Here is a 14,852-nt window from a genome sequence, read left to right as displayed (position 1 = left end):
CTGGCGTTCTTGTTGGCATCTGCTCGGAGCATTTTCACAGCCACTAGGACAGGCTGGTTGGCACTGACATCGAGGGCAAAATCTTTGTCTTTGAATTTCTCCATTCCCTCCACCTCACAGAGATGAACCTAGACAAAAGTCACCGAGTCTCAGCATCATCCTTTCTCCTGGAGATGTCTCAGTACTCTTGCTGGGCATGTCCTGGAGATAAACTAACTCTTACAACGCACACAAAGTAACCAGAGACAATAGGAGCTTACAGGTGGCATACCCTAGATTCAAGTAACCAACAGAATTAATAAACAATGCTAAAGTACCCAGCTAACGTAGTATTTTGGTGCCTTACCAAAAAAAAAAAAAGTATACATTGAATGGAATATTGGTATGGGCAGGAAAGAATCTACGTGGCAATATTTTATCACACCACAACTCCATTAGAAAATACCACTCAACATAATTGCTTCAACTTTGATGTGATAAAGCTAACTCCTTAACATATAAAACATATGGCAGTTTGCTAAGATGGTCCCTGAGGATGAGGAGAATGTTGTCAACTATGCCTGTGTGTCAGCAACAGTATGGTGAGCGTAGGATTTCAACCCATATCCACGTGACGACACCGACAGATGTCATGGGCCCCTCTGCCTCTTCTCACACCAAACCCACCCCAAGGGAGAATATAAGATCCATACAGGAAGTCAACGACATATTCATTTGAAACAGACTGTTGTATTTGGGGCTTAGATAACAGGATTCAAGGATCCCTATTACAGCTGAAAACACTGCTCTGAATTCACCAAAGGTTCTGATGACTTGTGCAAGGGTGAAGGCTTTAATATTACATGGACCATTCCGAGGGCAGCTCAGAAGAGAGTGCTTCCTTGTCTTTGTAGTGGTTCATTCCCTGGTGGTTAATTCCAGAACCAAAGGCAGGGGCAAGGTTTTTTGTTTTGTTTTTTTGTTTGTTTGGTTTTTGTTTGTTTGTTTCGTTTCGTTTTTTACATCATTTTGACATATAACTCACTAAGAGAAAAAAAAATATGATAGCAAGCAGCAGGATGTTTCTAAATAATCCGTAAAAGATGATGGTGCCCACGAGCCCCACGCACAGCGACCTGTTGCAAACAGTGTTTGAAAGCCTTGAGTATTTTTTTCTAGTCCATCTGAACTCCGGTGACTTGCTTCTCTTAAAATTGTTGTACAGAAATCAGAAATGCTAAGAAATCCACAGCTCTTACACAAGCGTGAGGCTACCCTTAGCTATCCATCCCAAGAGCAGTGCAGACCAACAAGTGGGCGAGGCCTTGTGCTGCGAGCTCACTTCTTCTTACCCTCTTGACCCACCCGCTTCCTTTACATCATCAAGGACCAGGTGCCTCATTCTAAAGAGCAACTCACCTCCCCAAACTGGCCTTCTCCCAACTTCTCCTTGAAGGTCAACAGCTTCCTGGGGAACTCTTCCACAGCCACATCTTTCCCCGAGAGCAAGTCCATGGTGACAGCAGGCACAGAGTAGGTGTTGCCACCCGTCACTCCCTGGAGGTTCACTATGTCGGCTTCTGCATAGTGGGGCACACCCTCAGGTCCGTTGGGCTGGGCTGGTTTCACAACCCCACTGCAGCCTGAGAAGGAAGACATCGGGACTGAGTCTGGTTCCCAAAGGCAGCTGTGGAGATTTCTCTAAGAAGAGCTGAGGGGGCAGTGAGAACCTGGCCCCACGGCGGCCTGACCCTCTTCAGACATACTTACTTGTGAGCAGTCACGCTTCCCCCAGACACCTTTGCTTTGGACTTCAGATTGTAGGCCGACATTCTGTTTCTCACTCTCCCCACGAGGCACCCTCATGAACAAGTTCCCTGACTAATCCTGTGAAATCGTGCAGCTAAGCCTTAGGAGGGCTTATGCTGTGGTAGGATGGTAGTCTTGAAGGTTGAAGGTTTAATAACACATTCTCTTAATTTAACAGCAGGGTTTAGGGAGGAAAACAACTGCAGGTTGAACTTATATGACCTTGTTTAAAATATACCATAACTTTAGAAAGTTGGAATGTGATTGATACGGGAGACTTTGTGGACTTTCGGAAATAAGTTAATTTCTTCAATTCTGTTAAAATAGAAGTTCATATATACTCATCTTGCTTCTTCTAGGAAATTAGATGAATTCAGTTTGCCCTTCCTATGATTTTTACTCCATCAGTGATAGAATGGGTGGTAATTTCCATTCTTCTTTCAGCAAGTTTATTCCCTGACAAGCTTCTATATTTCTGTTTAATCGCATCAGTGGGTGCAGGCCGTCCTCTCCTGAGGCTGATGACCTTGGAAAGCTGCTGAGGATGCCAGGGATGCCCAGCATGACTCCTGATGCCACTCTAGAGCACTTTTTAAAGGGGACTGGGATGTGAAGCAACTAGCACTATGTACCTTATCCAATACTTTTATCGAGAAAAGCTAAAATGATACTTACTACAAAAGTAAAATCTTAGACTAGTGTAATGAGTATTTCCCAAAGAGAAGTCAAGAAAAATTAAATGATTCCGTTATCTGGAGAGCTATCCAGAGCTAGAGAATGCCCTCACTTCAGGTTCATTTATCTTTTTTTCTCCTCCAATGTAATTTCCAGTCCAGAGTTTACCCCATGACAGCTGGTGTCAAGTGAGGAGAGCAGCTGAGCCTTCTCCCATCACATACAGAGTGAGATGTTTACCTGGCTCTCCCTCGGGTAACACCTCACTGATACTTTGGCATTTTTTTGTGGGTTCCTCTGAACATTTTATGTTAAGTATAAAAGGAAGAGTTCCAAAATAGACTAGAAACAGCAGCGACCAAACCTAGAGACAGACTGTACCCTTCTCTAGCGCCTGGCAGAGACTTAAGGGATTGGTTGATCTGCCCAAGAGTGTTGTGTCTACATCATATGAATCAAAGTTTCTCCCTCAATCTCCTGCCCACGATATCATCCTCACCTGACTCCTCCTCCCCTGGAGTAAATTCTGGGAGCTTCCGGATCAGTCTGGATGGCTCCTGGTAGTCAGGGCGAAGGGGAAAGATGCGGTCATAAGTTGAGTTGGACTCCTGCTCACTTGGTGATGAGGAGCGGTTGTTATTGAACATGCTGGACTCGCTGGGCAGGGAAAGGCTGACTGTCATTTCATCATCCAGCATCCTCCGTGAAGCCTGAAAGGCATGGATAGAGAGGACCATCACTCTCTCTTTCTAAACTCCAGCCCTCTCTCTATCAAACCCCTGGCCAACTGCAGCTGACATGGAGTCAGTCTGGTTCCATAAATTCCTGTGTTACAGAAACTTAGCAAAGGTTTCCTCAAGGCAGAATTTAGCCTTCTGATTCCTGTTTGGACAACATTCATCAGGTTTCAGTGAAGCATTTATTAGTATCATTCACACAACTCTCTATGATAACCTGTAAGTAGCCAAGTACTTTCTCTGGTTTTTAGAGTTGTGCAAGTTCTATTATATAATGGGTTTTGTTGACTTATCCTTTAGCCCTTTGACTTGGTAAACATAAACTGAAATGTCCACTAACTCAGGAGTTTGAAAACATGCTAAATTAGCAGTGTATCTGACAACCCTAATATCATAGGTTATAATAACATGCTAAGTTTTACTAATACCAAACAGAATGGCAAGTTACATCTAATGCAGGGAAAGAAACCACCAAATAGCCAACCTTCTCCATACTATCTTCTTGTTAGCCCCAGAGAACTCATTAACCCCTTAGAACACGTTATAATCTGCCCTTTGTTCCTGGCGTCATGGCAGTGTTGAAAATGCAGGCACAGACTCCTGTCCATGGTGCCCATCCTCACCTTTTCTAGCATCTTCTGCCAGAACTGTCTCCACAGGATGATGACTATGATAGCAAGCAGGATGAAGATGATGGCCACCAAGCATCCAATCAGGATCCGGGTGTTGCTGTCATCCACTTTAAGCATGGGATCTGTGACCAAGGAGAGAAGGCAGAAAGAAAATCATTTCACAGGGCAAATGGAAGCAGGAGCAAGTGGATCAGAGTGTGGAGACCAGCTCTGTTCCTTCAGGAGAATTCAAGAAAGTCCCATCTTCATATTGATGGTTTTTGCTGCTCTTGCCTTAGTACTTTGATACCATTTCCTACAATCCTCTCCACCCTCCCTCCCGCCATGTCTCAGACTAGACACTGAAGTGTCTGTCTGTGTATCCCCACGTTTTGTCTCTATATCAGCATGGTCCGGATGTATATGCTCTTAGTACTCATGACAGATAGGCGAGAAATGAGTTCCTGTCTCTTCCTTCCTTTAGATGGGCCAAGCTAACTGAGACGTCTCTCGGGAGAAACCCAACCACAGATTGCTGGCTGGTACAGCCTGTGGCTTCTTCAAGCAAAGCATACACCTTCGCATACGCAGTTCCAGAGAGGTAGAAAAGCATTTCGTTTCATGGACTCCTTGTTCATTGAGGTCCCTGCTATGGCTGGAGCTCACTTAGAAATGCCTCCATATTTGTTTCTTCTCCAACCCTTTTAAATGCTCACGGAGTAGTTGGGACACTTTAGATTCTGCCCTTCTCCACTGAAGAAACTCATGTACAGTCACAGATGAGAGTAACTTTGGACCCTTCACTTTGCGAGTGGACTGTCCTTCCTTTATCACATGTACTGGCTGGTTTAGTGTGTCAACTTGACACAAGCTAGAGTCATCAGAGAGGAAGGAGCCTCAGCTGAGGAAATGCCTCCATGAGATCCAGCTGGAAGGCTTTTTTTAAATTAGTGACCAATGGGGGAGAGCCTAGCCCATGGTGGGTAGTGCCATCCCTGGGCTGGTGGTCTTGGGTTCTATAAGAAAACAGGCTGAGCAAACCATGGGAAGAAGGCAGTAAGCAGCACTCCTTCATGGCCTCTGCATCAGCTCCTGCCTCCAGGTTCCTGTCCTCTTGAGTTCCTGTCCTGACTTCCTCCAATGATGACCTGCAAGTGTAAGCTGAATAAACCCTTTCCTCCCCAACTTGCTTTTTCATCAGTATAATAGAAACCTTAACTAGTACACCAAACTAATGTTCATCCAGAGCCCCATGGAATCAAGCCACTCACATACAGTGAGGTCTTTGCCATGTCTACCCTTCTTTGTCTTCCAGGAGGTACATTCATCTTAATATTGTACAATTAGTAGTCACACGTACCATAGGTTGTGGGTGCCATAGGAGAGGTGGGCAGGGCTCCAGAGTTGTTATACATTGCAGCATCTGTCACAGAACAAGAGTCAATTAGAGCTTGGGAGCTGAGAGCCAGGCAATGGATCATATGAAGGTAGCCTAAGACTGAGCACATTTTAAGGTCAATATAGTGAGTTACCAGTAGTGTTTTAAAAAATGAAGATGCCCTGGATTATTATACATGTATTAACTCATCACACTGTAGTCCACAAATGCAAATATATATATATATGGAGAGAGGAAGAGAGTCAGTGAAAAACAAAATAAAAAGTAATCCATAAATATTCAATAAAATATAACTACCCATACAAGTAAAGGCAATTTTTCTGATGCAAAAACAAAATTGCTTTGTACTACACAGTATAAAAAGTTAACACATGGCATATCAGAGAGTTTGACCATAGATCATCATAAAATATGCATGGGAAGGAGGAGCTTAATTCAGCAATATGAAGAGAGAATTCAGTGGGAAAATGAGCATAGAATAAACCTAGTACAAAGACACTCCTTCTTTCCAAGAATTTAAATTGTTTCCTAAAATGATTCACTGTGCTTCAGTGCCCTTACTCTCAACTTATGGCTTCATTCATCCCTAGAAATAGAAAACTGTTTCTGAAGTGTCCTTTACTGGCATGATGCTGTAGCTTTCAAAAACAGGCACCAAAGTGCATTTGCCACATAGACATTGGCAATTAATTTTTACCTCTAATTTGCCAAGAATTAAAATATAAATTTCTCTTCTACAGGGTATTACTTCAACAAAAACTAACTTTTCTTCTTACCATTATTATACAAACAGTTTCTGGTGTCAAATATACTTGTTAAATTAGGTTCTCAAGAATCTAGGGACACTAACATTATCAAGACATAGCATTTGAAACTAGAGACTCCCAGGAATGAAAAACATTGTCCAAGCTGTACTTGATCAAAATAAGACAAGCACACCAATTACTTTCCCAGGAATAAACAAGAACAGATGGACCCATGTGTGTTCAGCCAGATGATTCCCAAGGGCAGTGGCATCTATTTATCCCCCCCCCCCAATCGCTGTTACAAGATGAGCACCACTTCTTCTGAGCATATAAATTTCTGCTCTGAACAAATTATATAAAATAATAGTCTGTTTATTTTTAAATGACATCATCGGCACAGACATAATGGAGGCACCAAACATGTTTTGCTAAATATGTACACACTCTTTTACCCTATTAGACTAACCTAATAAATGAACCACCTTGAAATTTTTCCCTAGGGGGAAAAAAATCAAGCCAGAAAGGATGTTACCTTCTAATCCACGGCTCAATTATTCTCTCCTTCTCTATCATCTACTTTACGCCTGTACTTTTCTTCCAGGCTGATGCCCTAGGTTGGCCCTATCCATGACAAGTCCATGGTTACGTGTCCTTCTCTTCCTGGTTGCTTATATTTGGTGGCACTTTGGATTATTTCTGAAAAGACATTATATAAATTTCTGTCTTCCAAACTAACATTGAATGGCATGGGCAAGGTCAAAAATTCCTTTGAACTTTTCAAGGTTTAGTACAGCAAAGGTTTTCTGTGAAGCCTGCTATTTGCTCCAGGATGACACAATCATTTTAAAAATCTAGTGGTAAATGTTATGACTTGTTATAACGACATCGTACTCCAAAAGATATTCTTTTAGAGGGCTGGGTGTGAGGTGCGTGCCTTTAATCCCAGCACTCAGGAGGCAGAGGCTGGCGGATCAGTGTGAGTTTGAGGCCAGCCTGGTCTACAAAGTGAGTCCAGGACATCCAAGGCTACACAGAGAAACCTTGCCTAAAATAAAAAACAGAAGAAGGAGAAGGAAAAGAAGGGAAAGAAGAAAAGGGGAAAGAGGAAGGGGAAAGGGGAGAAGAAGAGGAGGAGGAAGAAGAGGAGGAAGAGCAAAGATCAGCAATAAAGATGAGTTGTGGAAGTCCATTGTTCTCATTACTTTTGTACATAATGGTTAGAGATTTTCATCTTAATATTTTGCTAGTGCTTAAATCCTTCCCATTAATATCCTTTTTGTTTGTTTGGTTTTGGTTTTTGGTTTTTTGAAACAGAGTTTCTCTGTGTAGCCTTGGCTGTCCTGGACTTGCTTTGTAGACCAGGCTGGCCTCAAACTCACAGCGATCCACCTGCCTCTGCCTCCTGAGTGCTAGAATTAAAGGCGTGCGCCACCATGCCTGGCCTTCCCATTAATATTCTTAATTTGCCTAGCTTTTAGCACATTTTATTATCATTTTAAAAATCTTTTGCCATAAATCTCTTCTAGACAACTGTGTAAAAGGAGTCTAATAAGGTTTGTACGGCTCCGCTCTTGTTCCGAATACTTACATATACATAAATTAAAACTAGAAACGCTAAGGATTATCTCTTTCCAAAATTCGTGAGGCATCTGGGAAACCCCACTCCTCTCAGAGACCTGCCAGGAGGCAACGTAGACGCCCTCCCCACCTCTTGCGTCCACCCACTCTCTTCCCTGTGGGGCCCAATGTTTCCTACCTGACTGGAAAGTGATCTCGCTGAACATCATCCATGTGTCAGCAAAATGGTACTGGCATTTGATGGCGCTGGCCATTCGGTGGTGGAGCGGCACTGTGACAAACCGAGCGCTGGGGTTCACGTCATCCAGCACGAGGGGAAATGAGACAGCAGTGGGCTCCCACTCACTGGCTTCAGAGCGGAAGTAGCACTGGACCTCCTTAAAGATCTTCACACCCTTAGCAAACATGTTGTTGCAGTGCACCTGGAAGAGAAAAGAGCATGTGAGGGTCAGGCTGGCTATGCTGGGTTGGGTTGCTTAGGAAAACAGCCCAAGCACCCCCAGGAAACCACTTAGACCTGCCTATTTCTCTGAATACTGCCCACAATTCAGTCTTCTGGGTGGTGGCAATGATACCCACATCAATCCTTATAAAATGTAGGGTGCTGTCCCTTTTTCCAATTTAGGACTGTGTGCTCTGTGCACCTCGTTTCATGGTGCCAGGCTCCAGTCTCCTTGCCTGTTTGAGTGATGGCTAGAGCAGTGTCTTCCCAGGACTGCCCTCCACAGGAATTCTCTTGACTCTGCAATCTTTTCCATCACACTTGCTATCTGCCCCATATTTGAGCTATTCTGCACTGAGATGGTGAGCCAGCCTGACATCCTACTTCCTCCCAGGGATCTTCCAAAGTCAGGGCATTCCTCTTCAAGCTATGTGGGGAACTTGAAGTAAAATAATACACAAGCAAATACAGTTTCATCTTTTTTTTTTTTTAATGAAACTCTCACTTGGGATGCCATTGTTTGCCACTTTCAGCTTGACGCACAGATTTAATTAAATTCAGTTTAAGTAAATCCATTCGTATGGGAACATCAGATCTTTCTCATTGATAGTTTCTGAGTTGAGACAAGAGGTCGGTTGGAAGGTAGCTGGAATCCACTCTCCTGCCGCATGACCCTTTCAGCGGGATGTTTGTTTGGCTTGTGAGGTTACCAACAGTCCCTCAGCAGCTCACAAGAAGTGTAATGAGTAAGTTTGCAGCTGCCTCAGCTCCCTAACAGCAACTAAGCTCCATTTCCTCTGATTCGGTCTTACTTGCAAAACAGATCGTTGCTAGGCATTGTCCCTCAAGAAGCTTCACTGAATGGAAAGGCCTGACTGTCATTCAGGGACTGTACTTCCTATTTCATAGGCCTGCTTAGGCCCCAGCTTTTACTGCTTAACTCCTTTAATTCCTTCCTCCTATTTCGAGAAAGAGTAGTCAATGCAGGACTACCAGGCTGAATTCCACTTTCAGGAAAAGAAGGAACAGTAATGGTGAAAAAAAAAATGTCACGGGCAGAAGACTAGACAAGGGATATTCCAAGGGCAGACCATGAGAGCTCCTAGAGGGTATAGAACCTTCTGGCACAAGTCTGTGTACTAACAAGAGACTCGGGAACTCACACGTTGTCCTGACCTATGTCAGTCCACAACACAACTGGAAGCAGAGTGCTAGACATCTATGCCAATGCCCTCACACCACACAGGAATGTAGCAGTCCCCTTAACTGTTCCATTTGGATTTTTTCTCCACAGGTTTTACTGATGAAGGCGTGTTACTATCTTCCTCGGAGTGAAGTAACCATCCTAGTTTATTGACCCCAAGTTGATGGAGTAAGGCTAACGGGGAAAAATAAAATCAAAGAAATACCGTCTCCAGCTGCAATAGGTTTTTCAGATGTTCTGAAATCTGCAAAGTGTTGGGCAAGTACCCTGCAGGGACTCTAATAATCTTTCCTACAGATGTTTCAGGAATTCCTCTGGAATGCAAATAAATAGCATAGGATTTCATTCCCATGTGGGCTTACATATTTATTTATTAAAATAATATACTTTGAATACATGAATAAGCTTTAATGGTATATTTTAGCCATTCTTCAAAGCAAGAGATGAAGAGTAATTTGCCTCAGAGAGAAATCTGATCTATAAAAGATATTAGTGCCCTGGAAGTCATCTTGGACATTTTCCCCCCAGAAATATTAACCCCTGAGGAGGATCTGTTTGCCTCAAGAGACTGTCCTGAAGCTACTCCATAGAATCCTCTGGCTTCTTCATTTAAGCTCTTGAATTATTTTATTCTCTGATAAACTAGCTAAAAAGAATTCCAGATATTCAGGAAGATCAAAGAAATTTTTATGTAATGGGTAGTTTAAATTTTTATGTAATTATTTGTTAAACTACAAATCCTCCCTTAGGGTGTACAGACTTATCAATTATGGGTATGCTCACAGGTACATTGAAGAGGCATACAAAAATATTTCTCTTATAGCATATTTTTGTTGCTATGAATATTCCCTTTTTCGCCTCTTCATATTTCCCATCCACAAAACTTCCTGAAGAATAATGTGTTATGTGTAATCTTATACACTTACTTATGTTTTACAATTGCCAAAGAACCTCCAACAACAAGCTGACAGCATGGGCTTACGTTTTTCCTTCTGTTCTCATCTTAAATGATTTGTTCATTTCAATGAATACATGTTTAACCACTTAAGAGATATCCTATAACATCTGGGAGTAATATAAAAAACATGTATTTTTTAAACCTAGTTTGTATAAGGAATGACAAATTTACATTAAGAGGAATCCTTAATGGTGACTGATGATATATAAAGGAATAACACAAACAAACAAACAAGTTTATATTAAGAGAAATCCTTAATGATGTATTTTCCCTTCTTCTGGGTCCCACAGTATCCTGTATACATTATTTTGAGAATTAATATTGCCTTTCCTACTGACCTTGGGACCACTGTGTCCCAAAATAAGGAACATTCTTTACTCAGAATCTAGCATACTGTGCTCCAAATACAGTTGTGAAACCAACAACAAGCACAGGTGAACAAATAGATTTTAGTTATACAATAGATAATATAATTAAAATATTTTCCACTTAACCCAGGGAACAGATGTAGACTAGAGCCTGAGTACTGAGCACGGGTTACCATGTTTGTTGATTATTAATGCTATGCACATGGACATTCATGTGGAAAAGGAGCAGATAAGTTATTATTCACTTGGAAGGTCAAATTTATTTGCCCACCTTCTCCTGAGGCTTTTCTTGGGGTTTCCTTTTGCCCTTTTATAGACTACTAAGAGTTCTACACAAGCCATAAAATATCCTGCAGCCTCATCTCACACCAAACACAAGGGCTTTCCTCAGCACTGCTGGCTTCTGCTCTTCTATAAGCCTAGAATTCAGATTTAACATCTAATCTGGTTACTTTTTGCATGAACGTTTCTTCTTTCTTTGACATTCTCTCTAAAACAGACCTGGGGTGGAATGACGTCCAAGGAGACTAGTGACTTAGACTATATACCAGGAAACCCTTCATGTCCCAACAAAGACATTATCAAAGGTGGCATCAGGGTTTGGCTCCCTGGGAGGGTCTTACTTGAGAGAAAATGAAATCTGGACAGTAAGCTTCTTTCTTCAGATCTCTTCATGTGTTCCTATCTGCTACTGTCCATTACTTGACAGCTTCTAGCACAGCCTTAGCCAAGCCTTTGGCTTCCATGCAACCACTCAACAATAGTCATCAATTTCCACTTAACTGCTCTGCAGTAATGCACAGATGAAATAACTGCCTAGTTGTATACCAACGTTCAGCTCTGGTGCTAGAAAGGAAAGGAGGGAGGGAAGAAGACAAGTGGGAGGAACTCAATAATAATGGGCCTCACCTAACCTATCACAGAATTAACAAATCACAGAACCGATGTTTAAAAATACAAGTTCATGTATACTTGTAGTAGTGGAATGTATTTTACAATCTAGTTCTGTTGGCTTCAGCTCAAGGAACATCAGACATCCCCTTTCTCTCCCACGCTATCATTTTGGATTTCTTGAAGGAAATCTACCACAGCTAACTCCACTGACCTTCATGGTAGTAAAATTCCTGATTCGGTCAAATTCAAACATAATCTCGATGTAGCCATTGGTAGCGCTCTCATTCCGCCAACCCACGTAGTCATAGCCGGGCCACACGTGGTACTCATGGGTCTGAGTAAAATCATCCAGGCCAGATACGCCATCAGTCAACTGGCCCAACCCTTCAGTCATGCTGCTCAGGCCGAGAGAGGAGGAAAGAAGAGAGGAGCCTGGAGTTACTCACACAGCACAGAGGACCTTTTCACCCCACTGTCCCCTGCCACTGGATTTGGCAAGCACTGACAATCATAGGGGTGGAGGTGTTAGGGGAACTGGACCAAATGCATCTTATTCTTGTGGTTTCTTTTTCTGAATTGTGTAGTCCAGGAAGGATTAGAAATGCCTCCAATAAGCATTGGTCACTGATGGGGGAAGAGCTACTTGTAATGGTCTCCATGCTACCCATTAACTCTGTCACTAATGAATGAATTTAAATGGCTTTGATAATGGTGAACCTATATCAGGGCACCATGTTCAGCTGGTTAGCACAGACAAGGACTCGAGGGTTAGTAACACAAAGTACTTCATATAAGCTGATAAAACAGTGCTTAACAGTTTTGCTGCTAGCGTAGTAAACACTGATTATTTTATAACATTTGTTTATGTGAAACTGACTTCTCCACTGATTCAGGGAAAGAGATCACTAGGATGATATTAATTTGATTAGATGCTTGTAATCCCAAAGTAAATGTTTCTTCCTGATTCTTGTTCCCAAGGTCGCCATTATGGCATTGGCTATGAGTTCATTTTGTGTCGTAGAATCTGGGATTTTTAAAATACACACCTCATTGCTTTCTCATTAGACTCAAATCTAACCTTTGCCAGCTGCCTGTTTCATCTATCTAAAGGCCAGATCGGATCACATCCTTCCCAAAGTTTAAGAATCATCAATGGATTGTTGTACTGGTGATGCTGAAAGGAAACCCCCTCCCTCCCCTCCCCCTCCTCTTGATCTCCTTCTTACTGTTCCTGGCTTGGACATTCAGGTCTCTACCAGCATGAAAACCACTGTGCTATGCCTTCTCCTGCCAAGGAACCATGAGCTAAAATAAATCCTTCTTCCTCGAGTTGTTTATTGTCAGGTATTTGGTCATAGCAATGAAAAAAAACAAGTATACATATGGCAATTAGACCTCTTGTGTAGCCACTGTCCCAAACTGTGACTGTCTGTAGTGTAAGACCCATGGTTTCAATTTCATTAAATACACACAACACCTAGCCAATGTCTTCACACATTGTAACAACTGACTAGCAAAGGTTGGTTGAACTGGGTGCAACTGATGTCTCATTTCCTGTGTGCCTTGGGTATAGGCTAGCTAGGGTGTGACTGAGTGAAATGATGTCAAGATGATGTAAGAGAGTGGAGGAAACGTGAGTGAGTAGATGGAAAGGGCATAGCAGGGACAGAAGACTGGATGAATCAGGACTTCACCCAGGGGCCGGCAGCTGAAGGTGATGACAGCTCACTCTCCACACCCAAGCTAGCAGCAGGGATGTCATTCCTGAGACTCACTAATATGTGTGTGTGTTTTTTTTTTTTTACAGCCCCTAGACATTTTATTGTCTGATCTGAGTTTCACAAAATTCTGACCTCTCTCTCAGGCTCATCCTTTCAGATAAAGAATGAAGTAAGAAAAAAAAAGGCAGGTGTTAGGAATGGGCCAGAAGGTGAACGTAATGATTAGAATGAGTAAGCACACACCTTACCCAGCTCTATACCCCGGTGTGTCTGATGATACTTTTCTACCACAGCTCTCCGTACATCCACCTCAGGCCTCTCTACTGCTCCCAGCCCCAGCTATTGCCAGAGTCAGACCAGTGTTGTCCTCTACTTTCTCCTTTTCACATTTCTACCTACCTTTCTTTGCTTCCACTACCATCACATTCTAAGAACTGCTCTTATCTATCCTAAACCCTAACAGTTCTTTCTTTTCATGGAGTCTAAAATATTATATTAATGTAGTCTACTGTTCCTTAACTTTGTGGCCTGATCAGTGACCAATGTTTATACTTATTACTCTGTCTAACTAAGTCAGCTTTTAGGTTGGCACATGCATCCTCATTTCAGGGTCAAGATATGGCTCCCAGATGTAGAGCCATATCACAGTGTTTAGCTCTTGTTTCATATAGTTTCTTCCTGCCTACTGTATTACTATTTTGTTTTCCAAAAGTGAGTTACAAATTGTAGATAAATACCACGTAGTTTACTCCCTCTAAGTGATCTCACACTGTATCACACATAAACATAATATGGGTGGGTTGACTGATTTGATGATTATTGACCAAATCATGGTAAAAAATTTTTTTTGTTATGGCTATTCCACCCCTCCCCCATTCTGGTGAGTATTTAAATGTCCTAGACTTTACCTGTACCCAACAGCTCCATCATAGACAGAGTCATTCAGGTAAATGATGGAGCCTCCAGGGAGTACAAACTGCTGCCCAGCTGGAGCATTGTAAGATACCAAGCCATCTGCCAAAGGAAACACAGTGGTCAGTGTCTCTGGTAAGATGTGCCAGTTACCCCAGGAAGCTACTTGAGCATCCAAGGAGGTACAATCTTGGGCATCATGCCCACTGGGGCTCATGGTTGAGCACCGTTGAGAAGCACGCCTCAGTGTCCCTAACCTAAGTCTGAACGTGTCATCCCAGGCACAGGACTCCAAGCCCTGGGTGGATGAACATGGTTCATTTATCTCATTTATAACCAAAAGGGACTTGTCTTGCTCCCAGGGTGAATGACTTCATCCCTTTCTTAGTTGATGGTCTTCAGTTCTCAGGGCTCTGAAGTTTCCACATGGTGCATAAGATCTCTGTGGTAGAGACTTACCTAGCCAGACACAACCATAAAGCTCAACCCTCATGCACACACTCATGGAGTGGTCAGTGACTGGGATAAGGCGAACAAATCTGGCTACAATGGGTGGCTCCAAGTCCTTCAGGAAAACATCATAAGGGTTACTGTTCCCATCTAGCACCTAGGAGAGAGAAGAGAAAGAGCAGAGGCCGTCTAAAACCGTGCTCACCTTCCTTTACTCATCATACATTTGATGGACACTCCACTTTCCGATCGTGAGCAGAGTATAGTCACTCAACTCTCCCAGCAGAGCTAACAGGTCCCCTGTGCCATCTCCTACACCGAGGGTCACATTTACAATGGCCTCCCAGGCTTGACCATGCACACAACTAA

At 42.7% G+C, this 14,852-nt stretch overlaps 1 protein-coding gene across 7 annotated transcripts in view; it reads right to left on the bottom strand.

The window, feature by feature from the left end:
- Positions 1 to 14,852, bottom strand: part of DDR2 (discoidin domain receptor tyrosine kinase 2) — a 117,362-nt gene that overhangs the window by 13,991 nt on the left and 88,519 nt on the right. For all 7 annotated transcript variants that reach the window (XM_084787180.1, XM_084787179.1, XM_084787182.1 and 4 more), the window contains 9 exons: positions 14,493 to 14,640; positions 14,030 to 14,135; positions 11,612 to 11,795; positions 7,713 to 7,956; positions 5,172 to 5,234; positions 3,824 to 3,954; positions 2,963 to 3,173; positions 1,399 to 1,622; positions 1 to 128 (listed from right to left, as the gene is read on the bottom strand). In XM_084787180.1, coding sequence (XP_084643306.1) covers positions 1 to 128; positions 1,399 to 1,622; positions 2,963 to 3,173; positions 3,824 to 3,954; positions 5,172 to 5,234; positions 7,713 to 7,956; positions 11,612 to 11,795; positions 14,030 to 14,135; positions 14,493 to 14,640 — 1,439 coding nt within the window. The remainder of the gene's footprint in view (positions 129 to 1,398; positions 1,623 to 2,962; positions 3,174 to 3,823; positions 3,955 to 5,171; positions 5,235 to 7,712; positions 7,957 to 11,611; positions 11,796 to 14,029; positions 14,136 to 14,492; positions 14,641 to 14,852) is intronic.

This window comes from Acomys minous (assembly GCF_964271855.1).
Source record: "Acomys minous genome assembly, chromosome: 1".
Taxonomy (NCBI): Eukaryota; Metazoa; Chordata; class Mammalia; order Rodentia; family Muridae; genus Acomys; species Acomys minous.
This window is presented reverse-complemented; position numbering and strand designations above follow the sequence as displayed.